The 25307-nt window shown below is 39.1% G+C and overlaps 1 protein-coding gene across 3 annotated transcripts in view; it reads left to right on the top strand.

Moving 5' to 3' along the window:
* The first annotated feature begins 4149 nt into the window (after positions 1 to 4149).
* Positions 4150 to 25307, top strand: part of KIDINS220 (kinase D interacting substrate 220) — a 74985-nt gene continuing 53827 nt past the window's right edge. For 2 of the 3 annotated variants that reach the window (XM_074538120.1, XM_074538121.1), the window contains exons 1-9: positions 4150 to 4314; positions 11388 to 11537; positions 15794 to 15892; positions 17279 to 17377; positions 18786 to 18884; positions 19829 to 19930; positions 20361 to 20459; positions 21331 to 21528; positions 23396 to 23494. In XM_074538120.1, coding sequence (XP_074394221.1) covers positions 11430 to 11537; positions 15794 to 15892; positions 17279 to 17377; positions 18786 to 18884; positions 19829 to 19930; positions 20361 to 20459; positions 21331 to 21528; positions 23396 to 23494 — 903 coding nt within the window. In that variant the 5' untranslated portion in view covers positions 4150 to 4314; positions 11388 to 11429. The remainder of the gene's footprint in view (positions 4315 to 11387; positions 11538 to 15793; positions 15893 to 17278; positions 17378 to 18785; positions 18885 to 19828; positions 19931 to 20360; positions 20460 to 21330; positions 21529 to 23395; positions 23495 to 25307) is intronic. The other variant, XM_074538122.1, reaches the window with a different exon arrangement.

Here is a 25307-nt window from a genome sequence, read left to right on the forward strand (position 1 = left end):
AAGAATTTAAAATATGGAACTTTATTCTTTCCTGCCTTGGTTACACGTTCAAAGGAATAGTTTTACCTCAATGCAGAAGTAGTTATGCCTCCAACCACCCGTATGTTAAGGTGAGAGAACACCCCTAAAAGTGGATAGCTACAGTATTCCTAAATCTGCCTTTCCTGGTTCAGATTATAATACATTGTCGGTGAATTTCATTTTTATTATTCCAAAATATATATTTTTTAAAAAGTGTTATTTTTCAACAGATCCATAAACTAAGTGTTGGTGTATGGTAAAATTAAAATACCACTGTTAGTTACACTGTGATTGTGATATTTTAATAATTACTTATTTCTAATTTGTCTCAGCAGTGCTGCAGAAGCAGCATGCTGTTATGTTTTAAAGGTGTTTTTAACTTGCCTATAAATGTTCTTTTCTAATTTGTGTCTTTAAATCTGATTAAACTGTAGTTTAAAAAAAGCAAACTTGTTTTTCTAAATTATTTGCTGTCTGTCTTTAATGAGTGGTGAAGAAGAAAATTATTTTAATGCCGTTTCTCCTTTTAGATTGCTAAATATACATTGCATGCATTTACACTGTTATTTGGAATATTCTAGTTCAAAATTGCATTTCTTTAGTTTGTTTTCTAGACCTTATATAGAAATATATATATATATAATTATTTTTCAATCGAGCTAGTAAACAGAATTTTGAGTCTAGCCCCTTGTTACTTGGGAAAGGTGCTGAAGCAATTTAACCCCTCCATCTCAGGGCATATTGTACCCAATGAGCACTGCTTCTGGATGTGACAACTGGGGTGTTTTTATCTTGAGAAATGGAAACCTCATAACTGAGACATCAGATTCGGTGCTTTGGAGAAGCTGTTGCTTTAATTGCTGGTTCCAGAGAAGCAGGGCTACATGTGTACCGTACATGCATATTTTTTTTCTTTTTGAAACTCAGCTTCCAGGACTCTGATAAAACAGTTTCTGTTGGCTGATGACAGTATGTCAAAGCTGGCTGAGCCTCCTGGACCTGCAGGTTTTTACCGTGTGAGCTTAAAGTGTTGGAGAAAATAAGAGATATCAGGCGTCACTACTCAAGAGAGGCTGTTTCCATCACTTCCTGTCACACACTGAAGCATTTTCTCTCTGTGTTTAGAATCCTCTTTTAGCAAGTGGTGTCACAGGAGATGAAAAGACTTGCCATTCCAACACAAAGGACTACAGGTGGAATTCTAGAAGGTCTGGTGTTGTCATTTTAACTAGAAGTTAGACTGCAATGGAAATTGCCTTCTCAAATACACATTCACAACAGAGTCAGTCAGGAGTATGAAGTGTCCTCATAAGTGTAAATTGTTGCTGCACAGAAGGAGTCATAACTGAGAGCACCCTGGAGCCAGCAGATATTTTCCTGTGCCTGTCATTAACTTAGTTCCATCTCAGTAACTTCCTAATAACATGCAGGATATTTCAGTACAGAATACAGAAATAGTTTTAGAGGGAGATGTCTTCAACCTAATTACTAGGTGAGAGTTGGAGATCTGTCCAGAGTTTGGCAGTACATCTTACAGCTCTTCCTAAGGTGGTCATATACTGTAGCAAAGGAGCTGTTTCTCCATGGGGGCTGCACATGATCCTTCCAAATTGAATAAATAACAATTGCGCCATGTTTCACTGCCTATGTGAATTAGTCACTGGTGGGAAGGTGTTGCTCCTAATCTAAGCATAGGGTAGAATTTAGAAGAGCACAAGGATGTCAGGAGCTGGATCCATCTGTAGCAAAAGCAGGTGGTAGTGAAGGACCATGCAGAAAACTGCCTTCTGCCTCCATATTCAGAGTGTTTGTACAGTTCCTTTTTATGCTGGAGGGAAGGAGCTACTCTTTCTGTCTTAAATTTTTAACTACAAATTAATGGTGAGCTAACACCTGATGGGTGGGAGCACTATGATATGGGAATAAGGATTTGGGTGATGGGAGATTATGAAATGAGATACTGATACATATTTTTGTATAAAGTGTGAAAAAAGAGTAATATCTTGAAAGTGTATCAACATCTATAAACCTTAAGAGGCTAACACAGGCAGTCATGTCAGACTGTAATTTCTCTTAGGTACTCAAGATTGTATGGGTGCCTGAAGCATCAGGACCACTCTTCCTTGAGTAGTTGCCATTATGCCTGTGTTCAGGTGGCACAGAGAGCCCTTTTCAGCCCCACACTAACTGCAGGGACTCATCCTCCATTTGCTCACATTTCATTTCTGCAAATAAGTGTAAAGAAGGAGAATGTGTTTAATGTTCTTAATTTTTCCATTTTTCAGCTGAACCAATGTTTTGGTGCAAGATTAAGTGGATTTAGCTTTTGAATTTCACTGCTTTGTGCCTTTGCTTTGTGTTAACAACTTTAGAGCAGGTAAGGAAGCTGTGTATTTTATCAGGGTGTGAAGACTTTAAGGTCATTGGGGAATTTATGATTAAAAAATGAGCAAAGCCCTTGCTGCATGGTTTCTGGTTTATAAGTATTTGGGGTATAGAGGAAAACCTGTCAGATGTTTCTTTAAGAAGGAAACGGTCATGGCTCTTTACTGAGATTGAGGATCTCAGTCTTGCAAAGAATTACATCAATGCTTTGACCCTTGAAACTCAGTAACCTTAGAAATCAGCAGAACTGTGGGAACTATGCTCCTTTCCCTGGCTGGTTTGTTGCCATCATTGGTTTAGACAAGGTTCTGTGATCTCCTGGGGAGATGGTATTGCTGTAGTCATCAGAGGTCATCTCTCATCCAGTTGTTCAGATGAATTACACACATACATTGTCATGGATTTGGACTGTGCTGAAGATGGAAATTTTCAAAATACCCATGAAGCTGCTTGGAGATCTGGGCTGTGGGGGAGTCTGAGAGAAGCTGGTGGGTCTTGAGGTATGTGGTGGTATTGCAAAATGTGCATTATGTCCAAATTATCTTAAACCAGGATGTACTTGATATTTGGTCTTTATATACTTTCAAGTCTACTCATCAAGATAGGAGACGTAATCAGTAGAACAGATAGCAGCTAGCATCCCTTAGTCAGGACATCCTGGAGCTAACAAGCTGTAAGGATGAAGTAAATATATTGATGTATGTCTATGTATATGTTGCCACCTTGGCAAAAGACTCAAGGTCCATGGATCCTATAGTTCGTCTATCTTCATTATTATACTAAAGATCACTCATGAAGGTCAAAAAGACCTTGCCCATGTGAAGACCTTTCCCCTGAGCAGGCGCAGAAGTCAGCTGGGGTTATGTAGCTTGTATGAAAATTACAACCCAGCCAATATAGGAGGAGCTGCACTTAGGAGGTTACTGACACAGCTTCTATGTATAAACCACAGAAACGTAAAATACTGAGTTGGAAGGAACTCATCAGAATTATCAAGTCCAGCTCCTGGCCATGCACAGTACAACCCCAAGAGTCACACCATGGGCCTGAGAGCATTGCCCAAATGCTTCGTGAACTCTGTCAGCCTTGGTGCTGACAGCTTCCCTGGAGAGCCGGTTCCAGTGCCAACCACCCCCTGGGTCAAGAACCTTTTTCTACCATTCAGCCTCAACCTCCCGACTCAGCTTCATGCTGTTTCCTCAGGTCCTGTCACTGGTCACCATAGAGAAGAATGAGATCAGTGCCTGCCCCTCCTCTTTGCCACATGAGGAAGTTGTAACTGCAGTGAGGCCTCTCTTCACTATGTTCTCCAGACTGAGGACAAGTGACATCAGCCACTCCTCACATTTCCTCGGCTCAAATCCCTTCACAACCTTCGTTGCCCTCCTTTGGAAGCTCTCTAACAACTCAATGTCTTTCTTAATTGTGGTACCCAAAACTGCCCGCAGGGCTCAAGGTGAGGTCCCTTTCCGCGGCACTGCTTTGCAGCCTCTCGGTCCCCAGTCCGTCCGTATATCAGGCACCAATTGTTCACTACCCTTTCCCCCCTTCTTTTCTGTCAGAAAGCACCCGGGGGGTGACAGTTGGTGGCTCTCCAGGACGGTGCCACGCTCTGGGCTGCCCAGCGCTGCGCTCCGGCTCAGCCAGGCCCGCTCCGCGCCGGGCCGGCGGTGCCCGCAGCTCCCGGCCGGGGCAGCGCCCGTGCCCGCTGTTGCCGCCGCTCGCGGCGATGGGCGCGGCCGGAGCCGCCCCCGCGCGTCACGGCCCGGGCGGGCGGAGTGCAGTAGCGGAAGATGGCGGGCGCCGCCGGGCCCAGCTGAGCAGTGTTCGGCACCGCCGCTTCCCTCCGTGTCAGGCTCCTGCTGGGCCCGGGCAGCCGCCGCAGGGGCCGAGAGCGCCCGGCCGTGGGTGAGTGTTGGCGGGAAGGCAGGGGGTACGGGCCGGCCGCGGAAGGGCAGGGGAAGGGCACGGGCTGTGGGGGAGGCGGCGCTCCCGCTGCCAAACAAAGGGCGCGGCGAGGCCGCTCCGGTGGGGCCCCGGGGGAGCGCTGGGCTCGGGCGGTTCATGGCTGCCGTGGCTCCCGGGCCCGCTCTCCGTCCCCTCACGCTGCGGTCCCCTCGGTGCAGGGCTGCGGGTCGGGGGCGGCGGCGCGCCCGCTCCGCTCTGGCCTGGGCATGGCGGGGCTCCGGCGGTGCCGTGTGCGGGGCGGCCCGGGCTCGGTGTGCGGGTGTCGGGGGCACCGCCCCGTGGGTGAAGGGTCCGCAGGTGCCGCGGGTACGGCCAGGGGGCCCTGTCACCCCTGTCCTGGGGGTAGAGGAGCCTCTGGTACGGTGTTTCTCTCTTGTTGACTTGGAAAGGTAGATAAGGGTTCGGCTCGTCCGGAAAGTTTTTGACATCTAGTTTCTAAGGTAAAGAATAACAGAACGACTGAGGATGGGAGGGACCTCCCCAGGTCATAGGGTCCAGTCCTTCTCGAATAGGGACAGTAAGAGTGGATCTCCCGGACCGTGCCCAGCGGGCTTTAGTGTGTCTGCAAGGAAGGAGATTTGGCAACTTTTCTGGGCCACTTGTGCCAGTGCTGGGTCACCCTCTCAGTAACTAATGTTCAGACAGGGACTCCTTTGAATGCAGAGAAGGGCAGCGAAGCTGGTGAAGGGTCTGGAGCACAAGTCCTGTGAGGAGAGGCTGACGGAGTGCGGGGAATGTTTAGCCTGGAAGAGAAGGAGGTTCGGGGTGACCTTATCACTCCCTACAACTACCTGCAAGGATTTTGTAGCCAAGTGGGGATCAGCCTCTTCTCCCGATTAACAAGGGATAGGACAAGAGAATGTAGCCTCAAGCTGTGTGGGAGGACGTTTGGCTTGGATATTAGGAAGAATTTCTTCTCAGAAAGAGTGGTTAGACATTGCAATGGGCTGCCCAGGGAGATGCTGGAGTCACTGACCCTGGAGGTTTTTTGAGGAATGACCACTTAGTGTCACAGTCTAGGTGGCATAGTGGTGTTCAACTGCAGGTTAGACTCAATGATTTCTCAGAGTTCTTTTCCAGTTTAATTGATTCTGTGTTTCAGTTTCTGCCCATTGCCTCAGGTCCTGCTATAGGACATCACTGGAAGAATAGCAAAATGTCTTAAAGGTAGTGGGGCTTTGCCACTTTGCACATATGCTTAAAAAGTGGTTGGGAAAGTGATTTTATCTCTATAACTTTAGGTAAAGGATTAATGGTGGAATAATGCAGTAATGTCTTTTGCTGGAAAAATGTTTGAATCATTACCTGATTAATTACCTGCCACTCCTCTTCCCCATCAAATACTAAAGAAATGGACAGAAAAACAGAAGATCTTTTCCTGAGATCAGAACATGTATGAAAACCCATCTTTTTGTCTACTGGATAGCCATCTATTTTTTATTCTGCCACAGTGTTTATTTAAAATAAATTGGTTATTAAGAAATTAATATCTGCTTGAAATGTGTATTTTGTACAGGTTTTGACAATTGATTTGTGTTGGTTGGTATAATTTTAAGAAACCCCTTAATATTGGTAACTTTCTGTTTGCTTTCTTTTATCTGATGTATTTAAAACCTGAAATAGTGATTTGTAGGACTGGGCACCTTGTGTTTTGTTTAGGAATTGAATTTTGTCTTAGAATTCAGTTGTTCTTAACAATATGTTACTGTTCATTGACCATATTTAAATTTTGTCTCAAAGATGGATGGATTTCTCTGATAAAGTATAAATCCTGTTGTCAGCTACTTCACACATTATTTTAACTGATTTTTTTAACCAGAGTGGAATATGGGCATGTCTGATAGTTGCCATCATCTGACAACCAGCCCTGCATGTTAAGTATAGATTTACATCTTTCCAGTCTTTTATATGTAATCCCCAGCCTCTTTTGTTTTATTAAAACTAACAAAAAATCCATCACTATATTTGGAAATGGCCATTGCTTTGAGTGTATAAGGTAGAAAAGGCCTTGTGTGTTATCAGTTTCTCCTCCTTGTTGTGTGCAGTTTTGATGATTACAATAGAAACCTCCTTTATGCAATTTTTTTTTAGTTATATTAGTTTCAGGTTTCAAAAGAAGAATGTCTGTGTGTCTAGCTGTAGTTCACTTTTTGTGTCTTTTGATATTTTAGAGTTACACAGTTTTGTTCTTTGTGATAAAGTAATAAAAAATAAGGTAATTTTTAAAAGAATCTTCTCACCTGGATAACAGAAATGTGGTTAAGAGGAGTAGAATAAATGCTCCCAGATAAATAGGGAAAAGCAGAAATGCAGCATAAGGTCATTAGTCACACTGGAATTTCAGACACTGGAGAAGAAGTGTGGGTGTAGACTTCTTACGGAAACTTAGATTTGTTATTTCTCTCTGACTCTGGATACCAGAAATTCATATTTTTAGAGACTCATTTCAGCTGTTCTGAAAATCTCTTCTTTAAACAGAATCCTGGTTGACTCAGTCCCAATAGAAAGAATATTTTTAGATATTTGCCACTTCATGTGATGCCTGACTTTTGATCTCTTGATGTTTAGGAAGTGTATCAGTTTAGGAAAGGATTACAGTAAGGTGTTTTAAAGGCTGGCAATGCCTGTGTTAGTAAGATTCTGTGTGCTGTAAGTAAAGGTGATGTTTCAGCGTGTTTTTCATTTCTTTATGCCGTCATAAAGCATAAAAACGTGTAAGAATATGAAACTGGATTATGTTAGTTTTTTATAATAAACTTAATGTGTACAATTCTTATGTTTCACCTTTTTAAAATTTTAATTTGAAAAGATGGCGTTTCCAGTTCTTAAGGGTGAAGTGCTGTGCATTTACACATTTGAATTGTACGTGCTCAGATTTCAGCAGCACAGTAATTATTTCCTTTTATAGTTAGCTGAAAGATCTGTCACAGTGTTGCATGTTGGGAAGGTGGCTTTTGTGTCTGGGAAAGGAAGGAGGAATTAAAAAGTAGGCAACAATTTTTTCATTGTACAATGAAAAGTACGAATTCAATATCATTACTATCTTGACTTTTTCTTTTTTTGTTTTCAATAGATATTCTCAATAATGCTAGAGTTGTTAACCAGTTTTGGTGTTTATTCATAAAAATCACCGTTTGCACAATAAATAAAAACATGCAGAAGATCTATGTAAAAATTGCGATAGTTGGAAAATTTAGTGAGTAGTATTTCTTATATAGGTAGGAACTCATAAGTGGTTCTGAGAATACATGAAATACCTGCAGATTTGAGTTATCAGGACCTCTGCTATCAATTCTGGTGCTGTTGAGAGAAACTATTTTTTTTTTAATTGACAAATTTTTGCAGTCTTTCCAAAAGAGTGATAATGTATGTCTGCTTCAGCTCAGGATGCAAGAGCCTTACAAAAACAGGTTAATCCCTGTGCAGACATTGCCTTCACCTGAGCATTTGTGCGCTTTATATGATTTCATAGTTCTTGGTGTGTTGTTGGTTTTGTAAAATACCAGGATTTGCTGCTCCAAGGGCATAGTGAGATTTCCAAGCTTGAAAGTTTGGGTTGAGAATGAAGAGCAGGTTTTTGCACTGGAAATTTGCTCACTTAGGTGGGAGAGAAAAATAACAGCATGAATCCTTACTGGAAAAGGGATTGGTTTCCAAATAGAATCCTGGTTTTAACTGAAATTTTTGTTATAGGTTGAGAAAATACTTCTGTGTCAAAGAAAGTAATTGTGTTAATTGAGCAATTAAGGACCATTTATGTATAGGATGCTCTTGAATGAGACTGGTTTTGCACTCAATTTATGAAATTTGGCAGGAATTGAGTTCTCATTCTTTAATTTGGTCAAGGGTAAGCCTTAGAGTTTTGGGGTTTTTTTTTATTCCAGGGTTGTTTGAAAACTGTATGAATATAAATTTCAGGAGCTTTTTTCATTAGAGGGACCAGAGTAGAATTACTTCTCTAGCCAGAGACTGTTCCTCAGAGTCTTGCTTCAGTTTTTATGATTATTTAAAAGAAATCTGAAGCATTGGAAGAAATCACACTTTAGTGACCGGCACACCTATGAACTTTGAGTACAATGCTTGGTTTTTATAACATAGTAACATACATTTTGTTTAATGAGAAGGTGGACTGTGACTGTATTCAGCTGATGTTGAGTTGCTGTCATGAGTGTATCATTTACAGACCCAGTCAGGCTTATTTCAGGCACGTTCTTTGTTCTTGGTGGGGGAGAAATAAAACAAAGTTTCCAAAAATTAATATCACCATTTTTAAATTTATCTTTGTTTCTGGAGTGGTGGGGAGTTTTGTTTGTTTGGTGGTGGTTGTTGCCCCTAAACTGTGCTTTCCTAATGCCCTCCAGTGATGTTAATATTTAGGATGCTGTAAGAAGCTTTCCTGAAAAAGGGCAAATAAAAGTATGAGGATATAAAATGCATAATTATAGCATCTGATCTTGTGAATCTTGTTTTTATAAAATAGACTGTTATTAATTCTAAGAAGGGGATGTTATGTGACAGTGAAGCATAGGAGACAAGAAGTACTAATATTCGTGGACATGTTTCACTGGTACAGATCTTTTATGATTCATAAAATAATATTAACATGGAGTTTTTAAACACATTTCTGGATGCGTTCATTGGCATCAGGTGTTTTGCTGTTAGTCAGAGGTTTAAGATATCTCTAAGGATTCAGCTCTGCATGGAGGCAGAAGCTGCACTGTTGCCAGCTGGGATTTCTGAAGCAGGATGCTTATCTACAGTGCAGCAGGGCTGCCTCTGCCTTTAGGAAATATGCCCATAGGGAACATCAAGGGAAGAATCTTACTTTGAGGAAAAAGCAATGCTGAATACTTTCTTTCTTTTCACACTAGCTAAGAATTAATTGGTTAAGTTTTGATGGCAACTGCAGAGTATAAATCATTTTAGTGAGAGATTTTTAGTCATGTTTTGATGTTCTTAATACAGTTCTCGGTTTAGTATGTGTTATGGAAAATAGCATAGGGATTGATGGTACAGATACAGGAGAGAAGCTGGGAGATAGCACAGGAAAAGCAAAAAATGCCTGTGGTGACAGTGGAGCTAGCAACAAATCCCATGGATTTTTCATGCAACAAATTTCATGGATTTCTGTTGTTGTATGTAAAAAATAATGGGAGGAATACAGGTGTATGTGAATATCTAATGTCATTTTAGGTGCCTGAGAATATCTGAGACACCTGTAAGATGCCGCTGTAGGCTGTAAGGGAGTTGGGCTGTCCTGGACTGGCAGCTGGATGCCAGGCAAGATACCACATACTTTCCTGATATTTTTAGTGTCTGAAATGGCAGTAGGAGCCAATGTGTCCACACTGAGTCAGTAAAATTGCCATTTCTTTTCAAACCTTTCGTATTTTGTGTGGATTCGTGGGTTTTCTGTTTTTAAGTTTGCCACCTCTCAATTGGCTCTTCCTCCTACTGCAAAAATGGAGACAAAAATCCAGCACCACTGTTGTGCTGCTCACCCCCTTTGATGGTAATTGAACTGTGCAGTAAACGTGGCAGACCTTTTGTGTTCTTAGTTTATTTATAGCTTTCTTGTGGGACAGACTGGCTGCTTGAGCAGTGCCTAGGAAAACTGCTGCTGGGCTTTGAGTGTCAAATCTAGATTTATATTTTTTAGGTGTGGGTTTTAAACAATGTCTGTAGTTTCTTTTGTCACTAGTCATTCGGGTGCACCTGAATTTCATTTGCACATACAGAGAGCTGTTGTCATCTTAACTGAGGTATTAACTGGCCTTATTTTGAACAAGGCATTTCTGTAAGTGGGTCATCTGATGGCTGCAAAGCTGTAGGTGAGCTCTGGTAGTACCTAACATACCTTGACAATAGTGTGTGTATGACTATATATACTTAGATGGTAAAGGAGAAAGGATGGTGTTACAGACTATGTAAGCAATATAAAGTGGAGCTGGATTTTTTGATTTAAATCTCCAAATCTAAACTAACTTCTCTGTGCTAAGTGCAGTGAAGTTCTTGCTGGCTTCCTTTCATCTCTTTTTTTCCACTTCAGTTGGAAGCACAGAAAAATTCATTGTCTGCCTTGATTTGAGAATAAAGTAAGAATATTTTTCTGGGAAACCACTAGCCTTTGGCTTCTCCCTGCGAGAGAATAGCCCAAGCAGTAGGCTTTAGCTAACAGTCAACTGGAGATTTTCCTCTGCTGTTAAAAGAAAAAGCCAGAGAGCATGATCATGTCAGCCACTGGTGAGGAGAAGGGTGTGAAGGGATGGTGGAGTCTTGTATTTATCCCTGTGACCTCTTTTGCATCCAGTGAAAGTTAATTTTGACTCAGCTTCTGTCCCTTTGTATGTGTAAATTTGGCACAGTAGTACTACTGGTGCTGCGAACTTACTGGGCACAGCTTTTTATGAAGTCTGAAATGGCTCTTAGTTGTCTGCCTTAAGAAAGAAAAACCTTTGCTGTCTTGCATATTAGAGCTTAAAAACATGATCAGTTAACAGAAGCCATGTTATGTTTGACTCTTGAGTTAACAGCATGCCATCACATGCAGGCATGTCTGCATAAAAGGGTGATAACTGATTTAGTAAATTGTGTTTCTCAGAGTTCCATATGGCTGCAGTTTAGATAGCATTCACTGTATTTTGTAATGCTGATTAGTCTCAATGCTCTGCTTATACACATCAAGGATAAGGATTATATATATAAAGTAAGAAGCATATACAAATATTCCTATAATGGTGTATTTACTTATGTGCATTCCATTCAAAATATTTATTTAGATGACACATAACAGAATAATTTCTGTAATTTTCTAAGAACTAGAGGGAGTTAAGAGTTTTCATGGAAACATAGTGCCTTTTAATGCACATATCCAAAGTGTTTTGTTGAAGAGAATGGCAGGTGTTTGTACCCAGCCAATAACTTATTAGCATATGCAGTTCATGGTTTCTAATGTCAAATGTCATAGCTATTACTTATGCTTTGCTGGTTTTTTTTCCTTTCCTGAAATACAGGTAAGCTTTGTTATCTAGAAGCCCTTCAAATAGTGTGTGAAGATGGCGAGTCTGATGAGTCAGAGTCTGTTGACCTACGTGGAAGAAGGGAATGTTCCTGCTCTGAAAGCACTTCTTGAGAAATGCAGAGATGTTGATGAGAGAAATGAGGTAAGATGATTTTTTAAAAGGTCAATTTCACATTGCAGCTTTTTAGCTATAGAATGAATAATTAGTGAGATCATATTGGTTATTTAATATACAAATTTCAGTCTTGTTTTGAAGTGATTGCTTATTTTGCATAACCTGAACACTGCATGTTCAGTCTCTGACAGTGACTCAAGCATCTTTCATAGTATTTGCTTTCTAGAGTGTTCTTCTGAGCTGGAAAATGCAGCTGTGTTGTGAATGGAGTTTATACCTGTATTTCTGTGGCTAAGAATTGTTTCTCAGTTCACAGATCCAACTGCAAATGCCCTGTTCTTGTTGTGGTGAAACCTGGTATGATGATAACCCTTGCCTCATAACATGGTTTTAGTCAAGAGATACTTTGTTATACAATGCTCCAAATAAGAGCAGGTATTGCAACTTACATGAGCATATGCTCATCTAGGTGAAAAAATAGGTATCCAAGAGGTAAATCTAGAGTTTACCAGGAGTACACAAAAGTTGTGATACGCAGTAGGGAGTTCATAGGACAGTTATTCAGAATCTGTTATTTTGATAGGTGTTTCAAATCTGCGTAAGATGGAAAGAATATTTTTTTGGAAAGAAATCCAATAGCATATATTACTCAAACCCAAAAAGCATCATGCAAATGTGACAACAATGTCTACAGAATTTAGCCTTACTGTACTTATTAGATCTGGTTTCAATTAAGACAGTTTTCTTTCATTGTTGGCACATTTGTTCCATGCTGTGTATGCACATATGCTGAGGTATTTCAGATAGGAGAATTTTTAAGTTTCAGAGCATACACATGAAGCTCACCACCTGGCATTTAGCATATCTGAGAAGGGGAATGTCTGTTTCCTCTGCTGGCAACTCCTTTCAACAACATGGCCGGAATCAGACAGATCGTGTTGATATTATCAAGTGTTACCACCTTCACCTTCTTTTCTAAACTTTTCTTCACTTATTGGTGGGACTAAATGTAGTCCTGGGTTTCATTAACTGTCTTTTTTGCAGAGTTCATTTCCCCAGTACCTATTGTTTTCAGTCTTCTTATCTGTTGCATTGGAGAAGGTCTCATTTCTGCAGACAGAGGTGTGTGGTGTGCATCAGTTTCAAACCCCTTGCAGGCATGCTCTATATGTGTAATGATAGAAGCTTTGTTTAAATGGTAGCTCTTCTTTGGAATTCAGTGGCTTTGAGTGCTGTTCACTTTCCAGTTTTGGACTTGCCAAGACATCTTTTCTTCTTGGATAAAAAAAAAATATCAAAAGGATAATGCCTTTGGAGATCTAAAAAGATTGCTGGCAAGCTAAGGTTTGCTAATGCCAGGACCTCCCAGGCTGCAGTGACTTGTGACTTGGTAGGGCCACCCACATTATTACCAACCCTTTGTACCAACCCTTTTTATCTTGACTGTGGTCAGTTGCCAGAAAAGCTGGGATGTCCCAGTCCGTTCTGTATGGATAGTTTTGTTGCATTAATACCGTCAGTTTCAGTTAAGTGGGGCAAGCCTCAGCCTCTCTGCATTTTCTCTGCACGTCCTTCTGCTTGTGCGATTTTTTTTTCTCTCTCATACCAGACCCATGAATTAGCAGCTAATGATAGATATTTGCTTTGTGTGATGCAGTTTGATCCTAACAGCCTCCACTTTCCCTTGATGTGCCTTTCTTTCTGCTCTTGGTACTGAAGGAGCTTCTCCATGTTCAATTCTAAGTCTTCTGTTCTCTCACGGACTGTGAGAGCGCTAGCCTGTGAGGTGACACTACTAATTGATTTCCCCAAAAAGATGCAGGTGTGCTCCTTTATAATTTGGTTGTTCCAACGCTTACACTGAGCTGTGATGTACAGATAGACAGTACTTGATGTGTGTGGGAGAAATATGGGCTTTTAGTTGTTGTGGAGTGTCTAGACTCTTGGACAACTTTTGAGAATTAATCTGGAGGTCACAGATACAATAATTGTCTTTTGTTTCTGTGTTGTGAAATCTTTGTGATGTTTGCTAAAACCTTATAACATTAAGAGTCTTCTAACAAAAAGGGAAGGATGTTTTCAGTACCCCTATAGAAAATGTTACATCTGTCTCAGAAAACTAAAGCCAGTCTGCGGCTGTATGACATTTCTTACAGAAGGGAATAATTTACCCATCCACAGCCTCATTTTATCCAGACATACTTTTATTTGGAATGTATTATGCTTTTCTGTTACCCACTTGTGGAAGACAATCAGAGTGATAGCAAAAGTAAGTGTAACTGTTCAGAAGGAGGTAAGAAGAATGGTCCAGCTAAAATAGGGGGTTTTATTTGTTTTGCCAAAGCATTGCTTGGAAGGCACCCCTGGAGATTATCTAGTCCTGTGTCCTGAGGTGGGTTGGTTGGAGCCAGCTGGAATTGCCTGTGTCTGGTGCAACCTCTCTTCACCAAGGTTCAGTGCAGTTCCCTCTGCAGTACTCCGTGCAGTGAGGTTCCTGTCTGCCCAGCCCCCCAGTGCCCTCTGCATGGCAGAGGTGCATCAGCCACTCCTCCCAGCTTTGTCCAGGCTGTGAGGGTGCTGTGGGTGCACTCTGGGCCATTGCCCTATCCTTCATGAAAGGGTTAAATAGGATCCCAGTATTGATTCCCTGCACTAGGCCTGGCCCTGGCCTCCAGCTGCACTTTGTACTGCTGCTCCCAGTGCTCTGAGCCCAGCACTTGCAGCCAGTTTCAGTCCACCTCACTGTCCATTTGTCTAGCTTGTACTTCATTAATGTCCCTGGTTGTGGGAGACAGTGTTGAAATCCGTGCTGGGTGTGCCATAAAGAATGTCTCAGCTCTGCATCCACTGCCCAGTGATGTCATCACAGGAGGAAGAGGGGTCAGTCAGGATTTCTGAAATCACTTGGCGTGTGTATTCCCAAATTATTAACTTGCATATCTTAAAGAGCAGAAGTTATGACTCTTTTCCCCTCCAAAGAGAGCTGTTCTTTTCTAAAAAGTAGCATTTTATTTTCTCTTGATTTTTTGAGCATTTTAATTCCTTTTTTTTAATGACCAGACATTAAACTACTTCTTGTTGATATAAAATATACTTTAGGATCTAAAAGCAGTGGTGTCCTTTTAAATGTATACAACGTACAGCTATAACAGCATAAACTTACATGAGGGCATAATTTTTACATATGAAAAATTACCTTATAAATATAATTACATAAGGAACAGCTGATGGGCCAGAAAGCATTTTTGAAAGAATCCATGCATTTCTGTGATCCTGTGTGTGTAAAGAGCAGAAAGAATCATCAAGTATCTTTAGTAATCATATCATTAATAGTTTCAATTATGGAGGTTAGTGATATTACTGTATTGTGATTCTGCATTGATTTTTATTCTTTCCAGGGAAATTGCTGGTATATAGCTCCTAACATGTAGCTTTTGCATTATTAAGAAACTAGTTAATTTGAGTTTTCTGTGTGGTGGAGAGAAAAAATACAAGTGAGGTCAGGAAAAATTCTCGTGCTTTTTTAAACTTGTAATTAATAAATTTACTGTAAAATTTAGCAAGTTTTACTTTTCAGCATACAGAGCAATTGTACCTCAGAAATTTGCTGACACAAAAGAAGGCTGATGGAAGGGTACAGATTCTAACTGACTTTTAAAATACTTCTGAAGGCAAATAAAGCAGCTTTTCTGTCTTTCATCTTCCCTGAGATGAGACTGTCTGCTAAGAACCCGTGTTGCAGAGGACAGGAGTGATGTCTGTATTTCCTGTGCTGTGAGATAAAAGTGGGGTATATAACCTGACTGTTTTTTCCAAGGCTTTAGCAGCTGTTCCTCTGAATCAGTGTGCATGTTTTAATGGCCATTGTGGTTCTGAAGGTAGATATATTTCTTTATTAATTTTTTTACAATGTGAATGAGTTACTCCAGGTTGTAGACATGTAACATATATTGGAAATGTCTTCAGCGAGGAAATAATTCAAAAAGGTAGATATTTAATAATGTAACTTTTTTCCTTTTAGTAGCCCTTTTTAATGTCTGAAATATTTGGGGTTTTTTGTGTTTGTTTTTTAAGCCCCTATGGGACAGGATTTAGTACCATATTCTCCATTTTTATTGCAAGTATGCAGTGTGGTTTCAACACCACTCCTTCTTACTACTTCCCAGTGGTAATTAAAAATGGAAACAATGTTGCTTTGTAGTTTCTGGGGTTTTATTGTGTTATTATGTGTGTCATTGTCATCATTTCCCAGTGCATCTATTTTCCTGTCACTTTGATTTCAGAATGGCCAGACTCCACTTATGTTGGCTGCTGAGCAAGGCAATTTAGAAATTGTCCAGGAGCTTCTCAAGAAGGGAGCTAATTGCAACTTGGAAGATGCAGTAAGTATTAGTGTTTTAAGTGATGGCCCCTCACAGTGGAAAAAGAAATTTCAAGGGGCAGGAGAGGAGTGGGAATTTATGTTAGTGTTGAGCTCAGGAGGGAATAAAGCAGGTGGAAAATGATGACATAGAAGAGAAATTTTATACAAAATTGCTTAGCTCATGTATTTCTCTGAGCCCTCATGAACAGTAGGGATATTTCTCAGATGTCTAAAACATCTTAGTCTCTGCTGAATTTGCTGGTGTGTCTTCTGGGAAATCAGAATGGAGAAATAAAGCATCAAAGATGAGGTCCAAGTATTTTCCTCATCTCACTGTTGTTGAGGTATGTCAGTGGGTTGAAGTTTTGTTTATTTGTTTGGGGTTTTTTAATTTGGTTTGGTGTTTTTACAGCAAATACCCAGAGAGAATTTAGGTTAAAGGATTATTTCAGAACAGTGCAGAGAGGGAATTCACATTCATGAATTGCCTTTGTGCCTCAGCAAAAGAGGTTGACTCCAGATGAAAGATGCTCAAAAGGGGTGAATAGAACAGAGATATTATTAGAAAGTATTGAAAGGTCTGTATATTCCAGTGAAGAGCGATAACCAGGAAAAGGATATCACTTGTTTTTTTCACTTCTGCATTTAGTTTAAGTGTAGCAGTATGGACATCCAGGAAAGGTCTTCTGTGGAATCTGTCACCTAAAAAGTCCAAAACAACCAAAACCTACCAACCAACCAATTACTTATTGTTATGAGACATTTTATTACAGTTGCTGTAAATGCCACCATTTCTATACTTCTAGGAAGGATAGCTACCTTATGAACTGTTGCTATATTTTGTAAGTGTGTAGCATATAAAAAATCCATCCACACCTGGATGAGCTTTGAGCAGTGGGGGGGAAATTAGCATAATGCAAGGGGAAATGGATCTTCCTGAAGTGATCAGAAGTGTGAAAAGCTGCAGTCCAGATTACCCTGCATATCAGTCCCTTGAGTGTTGTCACACACTATATGTGGAGATTTACTGCCACTGTTTTCTGTTCTCTTGGTTAGCATCTTGTTCCCTCTCAGTAGTTTTTAATACCTTCACCTCATTTTCTAATCCTTTGTAGGTGCTGCTTCCTCCATATATTTATTAAGGTAACCTGCAGTGAACTGAGGAGTGGAAAGGGCTAGATATTGGGTAGGAGAGCTCAAAACTGGAGGGGATATTTGGAGTAATTATTCTGTATTTCCATGGGTATAACTGGCATGCTGTGAGTTTATTAGTATTATTATTTTTTTAAAGGACAGCTATTTTAAGGGCTTCTGTATTTCCTGTTGTGGATTAAACATTTGAAAAACAAGTTACTTGTACTGAAATATTGAATATTACTTTATAACTTTTTTCCTTTTTTCCTAGGATAACTGGACAGCTCTTATTTCAGCAGCTAAAGAAGGACATGCAGCTATTGTAGCAGAGCTACTCAATTATAATGTCAGTTTGGAGCATCGGGATTTGGTATGTGTTGGCTTAGTCTAAAACTAAAATAGAAAAACACTTGTGTGAGTTGGAGTTTTTTGATTCCATAAAAATAAGGAAAGATCTTTCATTTTAACATTATGTACCCAGTGCTGCTGAAATGAAAAAGAATATATAGTTAAAAATTGCTTTTTACAGCTGTCAAATGGTTGCTTTACTGTTAATAATGGCAGCTGATTTACTAGGATTGCTATTCCTCCCTTAATTTGCTTTGGAAAAAAGCTAAACTGAACAACAGTTTGATTTTGGGGTGTGTTTTGTGTAGTGAGAGTTTTTTGCAGGAGGAGGATTGGTTTGTGTTTTTTTTTTTTTTGTTGGAGGTCTTTTTGGGTGGTAGTGTCTTTTTTTTAAGTATTCTGGTAAAATAAATGTTTTCTTTCCCAGAAGATACCTGTCGGTATTTACTTTCACTCTGGGCAGCCATGATTGCTCATGCAGCAGCCCTTGTTTTCAGTCTCCTGTCACTTGCTTTCATTCATCTTGCCAAATTTTTATATGGCAAAGTGGGCACTACAGTCCAGCCCATCTAAAGAGTTCTAAAAGCTGCTGCCATGAGTCTAAGGTGAGCTGGCTCTGAAGAGCTATAAACTGTTCCCATTTACAGGAGATTAAATTTATCTCCTAATTTTGTTCTGCTTAAGTTAAAATGTGGAAAACCACTAGGGATGAGTTCAAGTGCTTCCTTTAATTGAAGTTCCCCTCTGTCTGAAAGCTGAGGCATCTTCACAAACCAAGACTTTTTGTTTAACGTTAAGCACATTCACATGGCCAAGTGCTTGATTTCTAGACCTCTGCCAGTCAGAGGGATCTTTCACATCTCCTGAAGTTTATTACAAATAAATAAATAAAAACTGTTCTTACAGTTATTGGAGGCATACTGTTATTTTAAAATTGTATTTGTTTACCTGACCTGTCAAATGCCTTAGGCAGTGAAACCTTACTGTCTCCTAGCTACGAACTTGAATGAGTACACCAGTGTAGTTTGAACTTAATTGCTCTTATTACTCCCTGCTACAGAACTCAAAGGTAAACTTTCCATGTTAATTGATTTGGAATGTAGACTTTGTTTTAAGACATTGATGTGTTTCTTGTTGTTTTTTTATTAAATCCAGTGGTTGAATTTGTATGCATTTGAAATCTGAATTCAGTGTTCAGCAACATTAAGAACATGATGTTTTCCCAAATTTTGCATATAACAGGAAATTAATACTTCCATACAGGAGCTTAATATTTATTTTGAATAAATAGGATTACAACAATGGTCAGTTCTTACTATATTTTGAATTTGCAGAATAGTTTTAGGACAAATAAAAAATGAAATAAAATTCATTAGTTATATTTCTAAGTATTTTTCAGTTTCTACAATTCTTTGAATTGTGTTTGCTAGGGAGGATGGACTGCCCTGATGTGGGCATCATACAAAGGCCGTACTGAAGTGGCCAAACTGCTGCTTGAGAAAGGAGCAAATCCAAACATCACAGGCATGGTAAGTTTTAGTCTTAAACATCACCTCCTCCCAAATGTTTGAAGTCCTGAATTGTATACTCATCTTATTATCTTGATCAAACATTTTGCATTTTTTGCAGTATAATATTTTTTTACTGTACTTTATAAAGGATTTGCTTTAATAATGTGTTTGATTGCCACTGGCTTTTTAAATAATTTTGAATTTTTTTAAATTGAAGCAAATAAGTGTATAGCTCATATTGAGATTCAAAATATCAGGAGAGGAAATCATAGGAAAGATAAGTAGTGTATCTAATGTTACTTGTACAACAACTGTCATTTTTCTGCAACTGTAGAAGTTAATGGAGTAACTAATGTGTGCAATGTAGAAACCATAATTTCGTTAATTGTTTCATAATAGTTTAGATTATGTGAACATATGCCATTCATATTGGAGAATAAAAAAATATAAGATTTTGGGATTTAGCTCATTTGTAAGCATTTTCTGCAAAAGTGTAGGCACTGATCAATTTGTTTATACTGTCGGTTCTCTGCTCTTTGAGGCAGTGAGCAATGAAGAAAGAACCCCAGTGGGCAGAGAAACCTTTGTGATGATTGATTTTCTCAGGTTTATATATGCAGTGTCTATGTGCATGGCACAACTCCTCTGCAGTCCTCATTACTCAGGAGTATTACACAGCTGTCTGTTGCTTCCTTTCTACCTTACAACTGTTCCTATTAAGACAAGGATGTGAATTTACAAACCTTGTTTACAGAGTTATAAATCAAAACTGCTTCAAAACAGTGGACATCTCTCTAGATATCTAGATAATGTACTAGATAACAATTATTCATAATGTAGTTGGATTTATTTCTGTATATCTATTCTTCTATGGGTTTAATTTCTCTTGAGACTTGTTTTGTTGATGTAAAATAATTAAAATGCATAAGACTATAATTATTTATTTGTTTTTTAATTCTAAGCAATACAGTGTTTATCCAATCATTTGGGCAGCAGGACGTGGCCACTCAGATATAGTCCATCTCTTGCTGCAGCATGGAGCTAAAGTGAACTGCTCTGACAAAGTAAGTTATACCTGTATAACATTTAATTTCTGTAATGTTTGATGAATTTCTTGTGAAAGGAAATCTATGAGTTCTTGATTAGAAAAACACTTGCTGTTGTATTTTACCCATGAGATTGGAATTAATGTGCTAGATAAGTTGTTATGCTTGAAAGAGGTTTTTGCATAGTACACTCAAGATGGTTGTTAACGTATTTCTATTTTCAGAGCTGTTGGAAACCTTGCTATCCTAGGTTGTATAGAAAAATAATTCTTACAGCTATCTGCAAAAGAAAAATTGAAGTGGCTTTTCAAATGCTTGTGTTAATTCCCAAGTCAAAATTATATTTTTGTAAAAACTAAAGCAATGAAGTATAGGATAAGTATACCAGATTGTATGGGATACTAAATACGGAAAGCAACATGATAAAATGTTGTGAATGTTTTTTCAGTATGGAACCACCCCACTGGTTTGGGCAGCAAGGAAAGGTCATTTGGAGTGTGTGAAATACCTGCTGCAGATGGGAGCTGATGTTGACCAAGAAGGAGCTGTAAGTAACTGCATTTTCCAGTGATAAGTACATCTGTGTGTCCTATTTTAGTTTTTTATAAAACATACCAAGAAATACATGAGACAAGATGAAATGTTGATGTTGGGGTGTTTTGCTTTTCAGCTATTTGCTGACTGCATGTGAGAGTTACTGAAATTTCTTAGTGCCTTTTAATGATGTAACTAGGGAGTTGTATTGACAGTGCACATACCAGTATGTTAAGTGTAAATTTTAATGACTGTAAATTAATTTAGGTAATTGTTACCTGAAGGTTAATGCCATCAGAATTCATTCAGTATCCATGCCTGATACATCAAATATCCTATTCCTCAGTGTCATTTGGAAAGGAAGTCAAACACAAATCATCTTTTGAAAATAATGATGTTGACTGCAACTTTTCAGAAATTGAATTTTTTTCAGAAGTGTCAGCTGCATATTGTTTTAAAATAGAAGAGATTGCATTAAATTGCCTGTCAAAATAAAATGAAGATTGAGAAAACTTTTGGTATTCATATGATTATTTCTGAAGTTCTTAAAAAATCCTCTTTGTGAGCAGTATTGGTAGACCTGGGTGCTCTGATAATACTATGTTCCCATATGACAAGAAAATTATTTTATTATATATGTGGAATTCAGGAGATAGAATAAACTGATCTGAGCTTTATTTACTGTTTGCATTTGAAGTGTGTACTATTGCTCTTAGTTTATTTCTTTGTTTTTAAAAAACATTTTATTTTTAACACAGAACTGAAGTAGCATTTGGATGATTAAGAGAGTGATGTCAGTGAGTGTTCTCTTCTTATTTGAACTGCTAGTATAATGATGATTGCTATATCCACTGTACAATAAAATCTTTTGGTTTTATTTAAAGAATTCTATGACTGCACTTATTGTAGCAGTGAAGGGTGGCTATACTGACTCAGTAAAAGAAATACTGAAAAGGAACCCAAATGTAAACCTAACAGATAAAGATGGAAATACAGCTTTGATGATTGCATCAAAGGAGGGACATACTGAAATTGTGCAGGATCTTCTTGATGCTGGGACTTACGTGAACATTCCTGACAGAGTGAGTCAATTTTCATCATAATTGTAATTTTATCTAGATATAGTTTATGTTTAAATACCAGTGTATGCAGAATTGTAAATATGTGATTTTTCTGGCTTTCTAATTTTTCTGCCATCTAGGGGTATTTTTGTGTATTGCTCTTTTACAAGTACATTAAGTGCTAAATGTTGCTATGTGGAGCTCAAGGATAAATTACTGAAGGTACTCTTTTTCTTTGAGATACTTGAATTGAGAACATACGGCATCTGACATATCTGTAACATAAGACTAATTATGAACTAATCTGTAGGTTTGGGGTGGGGTAGTGCTGCTAAAACTATAAACCATGGATTCTGTAAAACAGAATGTATTCAGCATGTACCTTTATCTTTTACAATGGAACTTTTTACTAGGAAGCTTGCATATATGAGAGGGAGACTTCAGCTCTGGGTTAAGAGATGTAAATGTAATGCTGTGTACCTGACCCATAAGTGCATTACTCAATAGAGATGTGACATGAACAGTGCCCACAGTGGGAATCTGCTTGCTGGCAGCTCAGGATTTTATGTGGTTACTTATTCAGGTGCTTTGGGCTGCCTGCAGTGCCCTCCTGAGACGGAAGTGTTTCTGAAGTGTCAGACACAGGTCAAGCACTGCAGCCTTGAGGCTGTAGTTGGTTAGATACCTGAACTCAGCTGTCTCTGTCAGGGTCAGTGACTTAGTTCACAGAGGTAATATGTTTTTGACACTGCATAAGTTGGATTGCTTGGGGTTGCAGAGAATAGAGGAAAACTTTCTGATGTTTGCCTCATAAATTTAAAATTATTTTGGATGCATTTTCCTGTATTTCAAGTGTCAGTGCATTTCTTAGATGGCAGTGTACTGAGCTACAGTTATGTCATGACAAATTTGACCTCAGGCACATAGCAAAGCAAACTTAAAATATTTAAGAAAATACATTGCAATCCTCTTAGCACCTCTTTTGCCACAATGTTCTACAACGGTCTGCATTTCTGTGCTTTCAGGAAGGAGAAATTACAGCTTTCAGCACAGCTGACTGTGTTCAAAAATACACCTAACATAGAGTACTCTTAGTTTCAGATGCTAGAGTAGGTTTTGATAAAGAAAAGTTCTTGGTTTGCAGCCAAGTATGTAGTGACTGATTGATGGGGCATTTCCTACTGCTGAGTTCTCTGAGTCCCACACCTGTGATTTTGCTACACTTACATTTATTTTTCCTGTTTCATCCTAAAAGGAGTAATAGGCAGTTTCAGGACTGTAAGGTAATTTCTGAAATTCTAACATGTCCTTAAGTGTGTTAAAATCAGAAGCCTTAAGAACAACTGTAACTTTGTTTTATGTATATTCAGTTTCATTTACCACACTACATTTTTTTAAAATTTTGATCTGAGATGAAATTAGCCTTTTGCTTTTTTTCTTTATAATAGCATAGTGTATTTAAACAAGATAAATTTATTTAAAATTCTTGAGGAGCTTTTGTCAGCTGTGAAACATCTCTAAGAGATTGACAATATTCTTGTTTGGTTGTAAGCAGGTTATTACTATGAGTGCTTGGTCTTCCTGGTTGGCTTTTTTCATATTTATTATTAATTTATGCTGGTTTTTTTAGGATAGTGGTTTAAGCTAGATGTATTTATGGAGTATTTGTTTTCCTGAACAATTGAAAAAAAAAGTCAAGAATTTTTTCTATTAAATACCCATTTTTTTAGAGATAGTTCTATTTTCTGTATCTTTTTTAAAATGAATGGAGATTTCTTAATATGAATAGGCATAGTGCATATTTGGAAGCTACAATTCATTCTGTGTTGCATTTCTTATTGGTAAATAATGTTAATTCATGTTCAATATTCTTTCACATTTTTTTCAGAGTGGAGATACAGTGTTGATTGGGGCTGTTAGAGGTGGTCACGTTGAAATTGTGAGAGCCCTGCTCCATAAATATGCTGATATAGATATCAGAGGTCAGGTAAGTACAACAGTGTAAATGATAGAGTATTTCTTAAATAGGATGTGAATCTTTATACCAAACAATTATACTGTGTTCCTGAAAACAGGGCATTAAGGTTTGCACTGTCTACTCTGTAGGAAATTAAATTCCATCAAATAGTAAGATACATCATGTTACTGTGCAGGTTTTAAGCTATAAGATACATGTAATTGTAATGGCTTGTTAAGCACAGTTTTTTCACTTAATTGTGGTTGAAAAGCAAAAAATGTAAACTGAACTTCATCTGCACTACTGAACAGATTTAGAGTAATGACATACTTTTAAAGACACTTAATATAATGATTTAAATCATATTTAAAACAGTATCAATGAAATGTGATGCACCAGAGATTATATCTGTTGTCAGAGCAATTCTGTCACTGTGCTTGGTTGGTTCTTGTCTGCACCAATTTTCTATGTTGCTTTCTGTTAAACACTGTTAGTGATTTCCATGTTTTGTACCTACCCCTTCTTTCTTTTTTGTTCTTTGATTAAGGTATTAGTTTTACTCTTCTACTGGAAGCTCTCTCATTCAGCATGGTACTTGTGTTTGTTACATTCAGTTTGCTTTCTTTTGCTTGAAGCTGTTCAAATCACTCTGCTTTGTTGGCACGCGGGTCCTGCCAAGTTGGTACACAAAACTAACTAATCACTGAGAGCTGCCTGCTGCTGCTGCAGAGGGTCTCTGAGAAGCCAACAAGTTTTTATTCTCAAGAAAAAGTAGCCTTAGAATCTCTTCCTCTAACCTGACTCTGGCAACCTGTGTGTCTCAGCTTCTGGCTGTGACATGGGTTTGTAATCTGAAGCTTTTCAACATCTTGCTGTGACTGAAGCCATACAGAAGCAGCAGGAGGATGCAGAGTCTTTGGGTAGCAGGGAGGCTTGTGACTTGTGGCAGCATGAGGCTGCTTGAGTGGCAATTTGCAGTGGTTGATCTAGACAACGCTTCTGTGGCCTTACAGGAGCCACAGCAGGAGTCAGTAACATCAGAGCTACATTTTGGCTCCTCGCTTCAGATCATAGTTTAGGACCAGCAGTATCAAAATGGGAGATGAGTGCTAGTTCCCTGCTGGGAGCAACTTCCCTGCTGTTTGGCACTGCAGCACCTGCCTGCTGGCCTGTTCTGGGGAGATGTGTTGATTGCCCAAATTTGTGATGTTTCAGAAATACTGCTGAGTCTTGACCAGCGTTCCAGCAACAGTGTTCCTGGCTGAGCATTCATTGATATGGTCACTAGCTGGTGGATAGCTTAATGTGGTGGTTTGACCAGGAAGAAGTGAGCCTGTGCCAGGCTCAAACCATGACACTTCAGCAGATAAAACATGCCTGAAAGGCCATTGATGGTGGATGTTGGGGCAGGTGAGGGCTCAGGCAGTGTTTTCCTCAGCCCTTCTGGGAGGGGCAAGGACCCAGCTGGGAGCACCTGGCTGTGTGATTGATGTGCAGCTCAGGTTGATGTCTTGGAAGCCAGCTCGCTGAAGGACAGAGAAGATGAAACTCAAGTGATTGGAGAGGAAAGAAATCTTAGTGACTGGGCTTGTTAAACTGTTGAGAAGGGCTTTAAACTCAGTTTGCTGTGAAGCCTATGAGTGGAAGAGAAAGAGCTGCAAATGAAAGAAGCAGGCAAGGTAGAAGGCTGCAAGGGACACTTTGACGTTTCTGCTTAGAAGTAGGTGTGTGCTCAGAGGCTATTCTTAAATGTCTCTACACAAATATGCATCAAACAGAAAGAGTCATGATGCAGTCACTAGGCTACAGAAAGATTGTGAAAGTCTTCCCATATGTGAAAACT

This window comes from Zonotrichia albicollis, chromosome 3 (genome assembly GCF_047830755.1).
Source record: "Zonotrichia albicollis isolate bZonAlb1 chromosome 3, bZonAlb1.hap1, whole genome shotgun sequence".
Classification (NCBI taxonomy): Eukaryota; Metazoa; Chordata; class Aves; order Passeriformes; family Passerellidae; genus Zonotrichia; species Zonotrichia albicollis.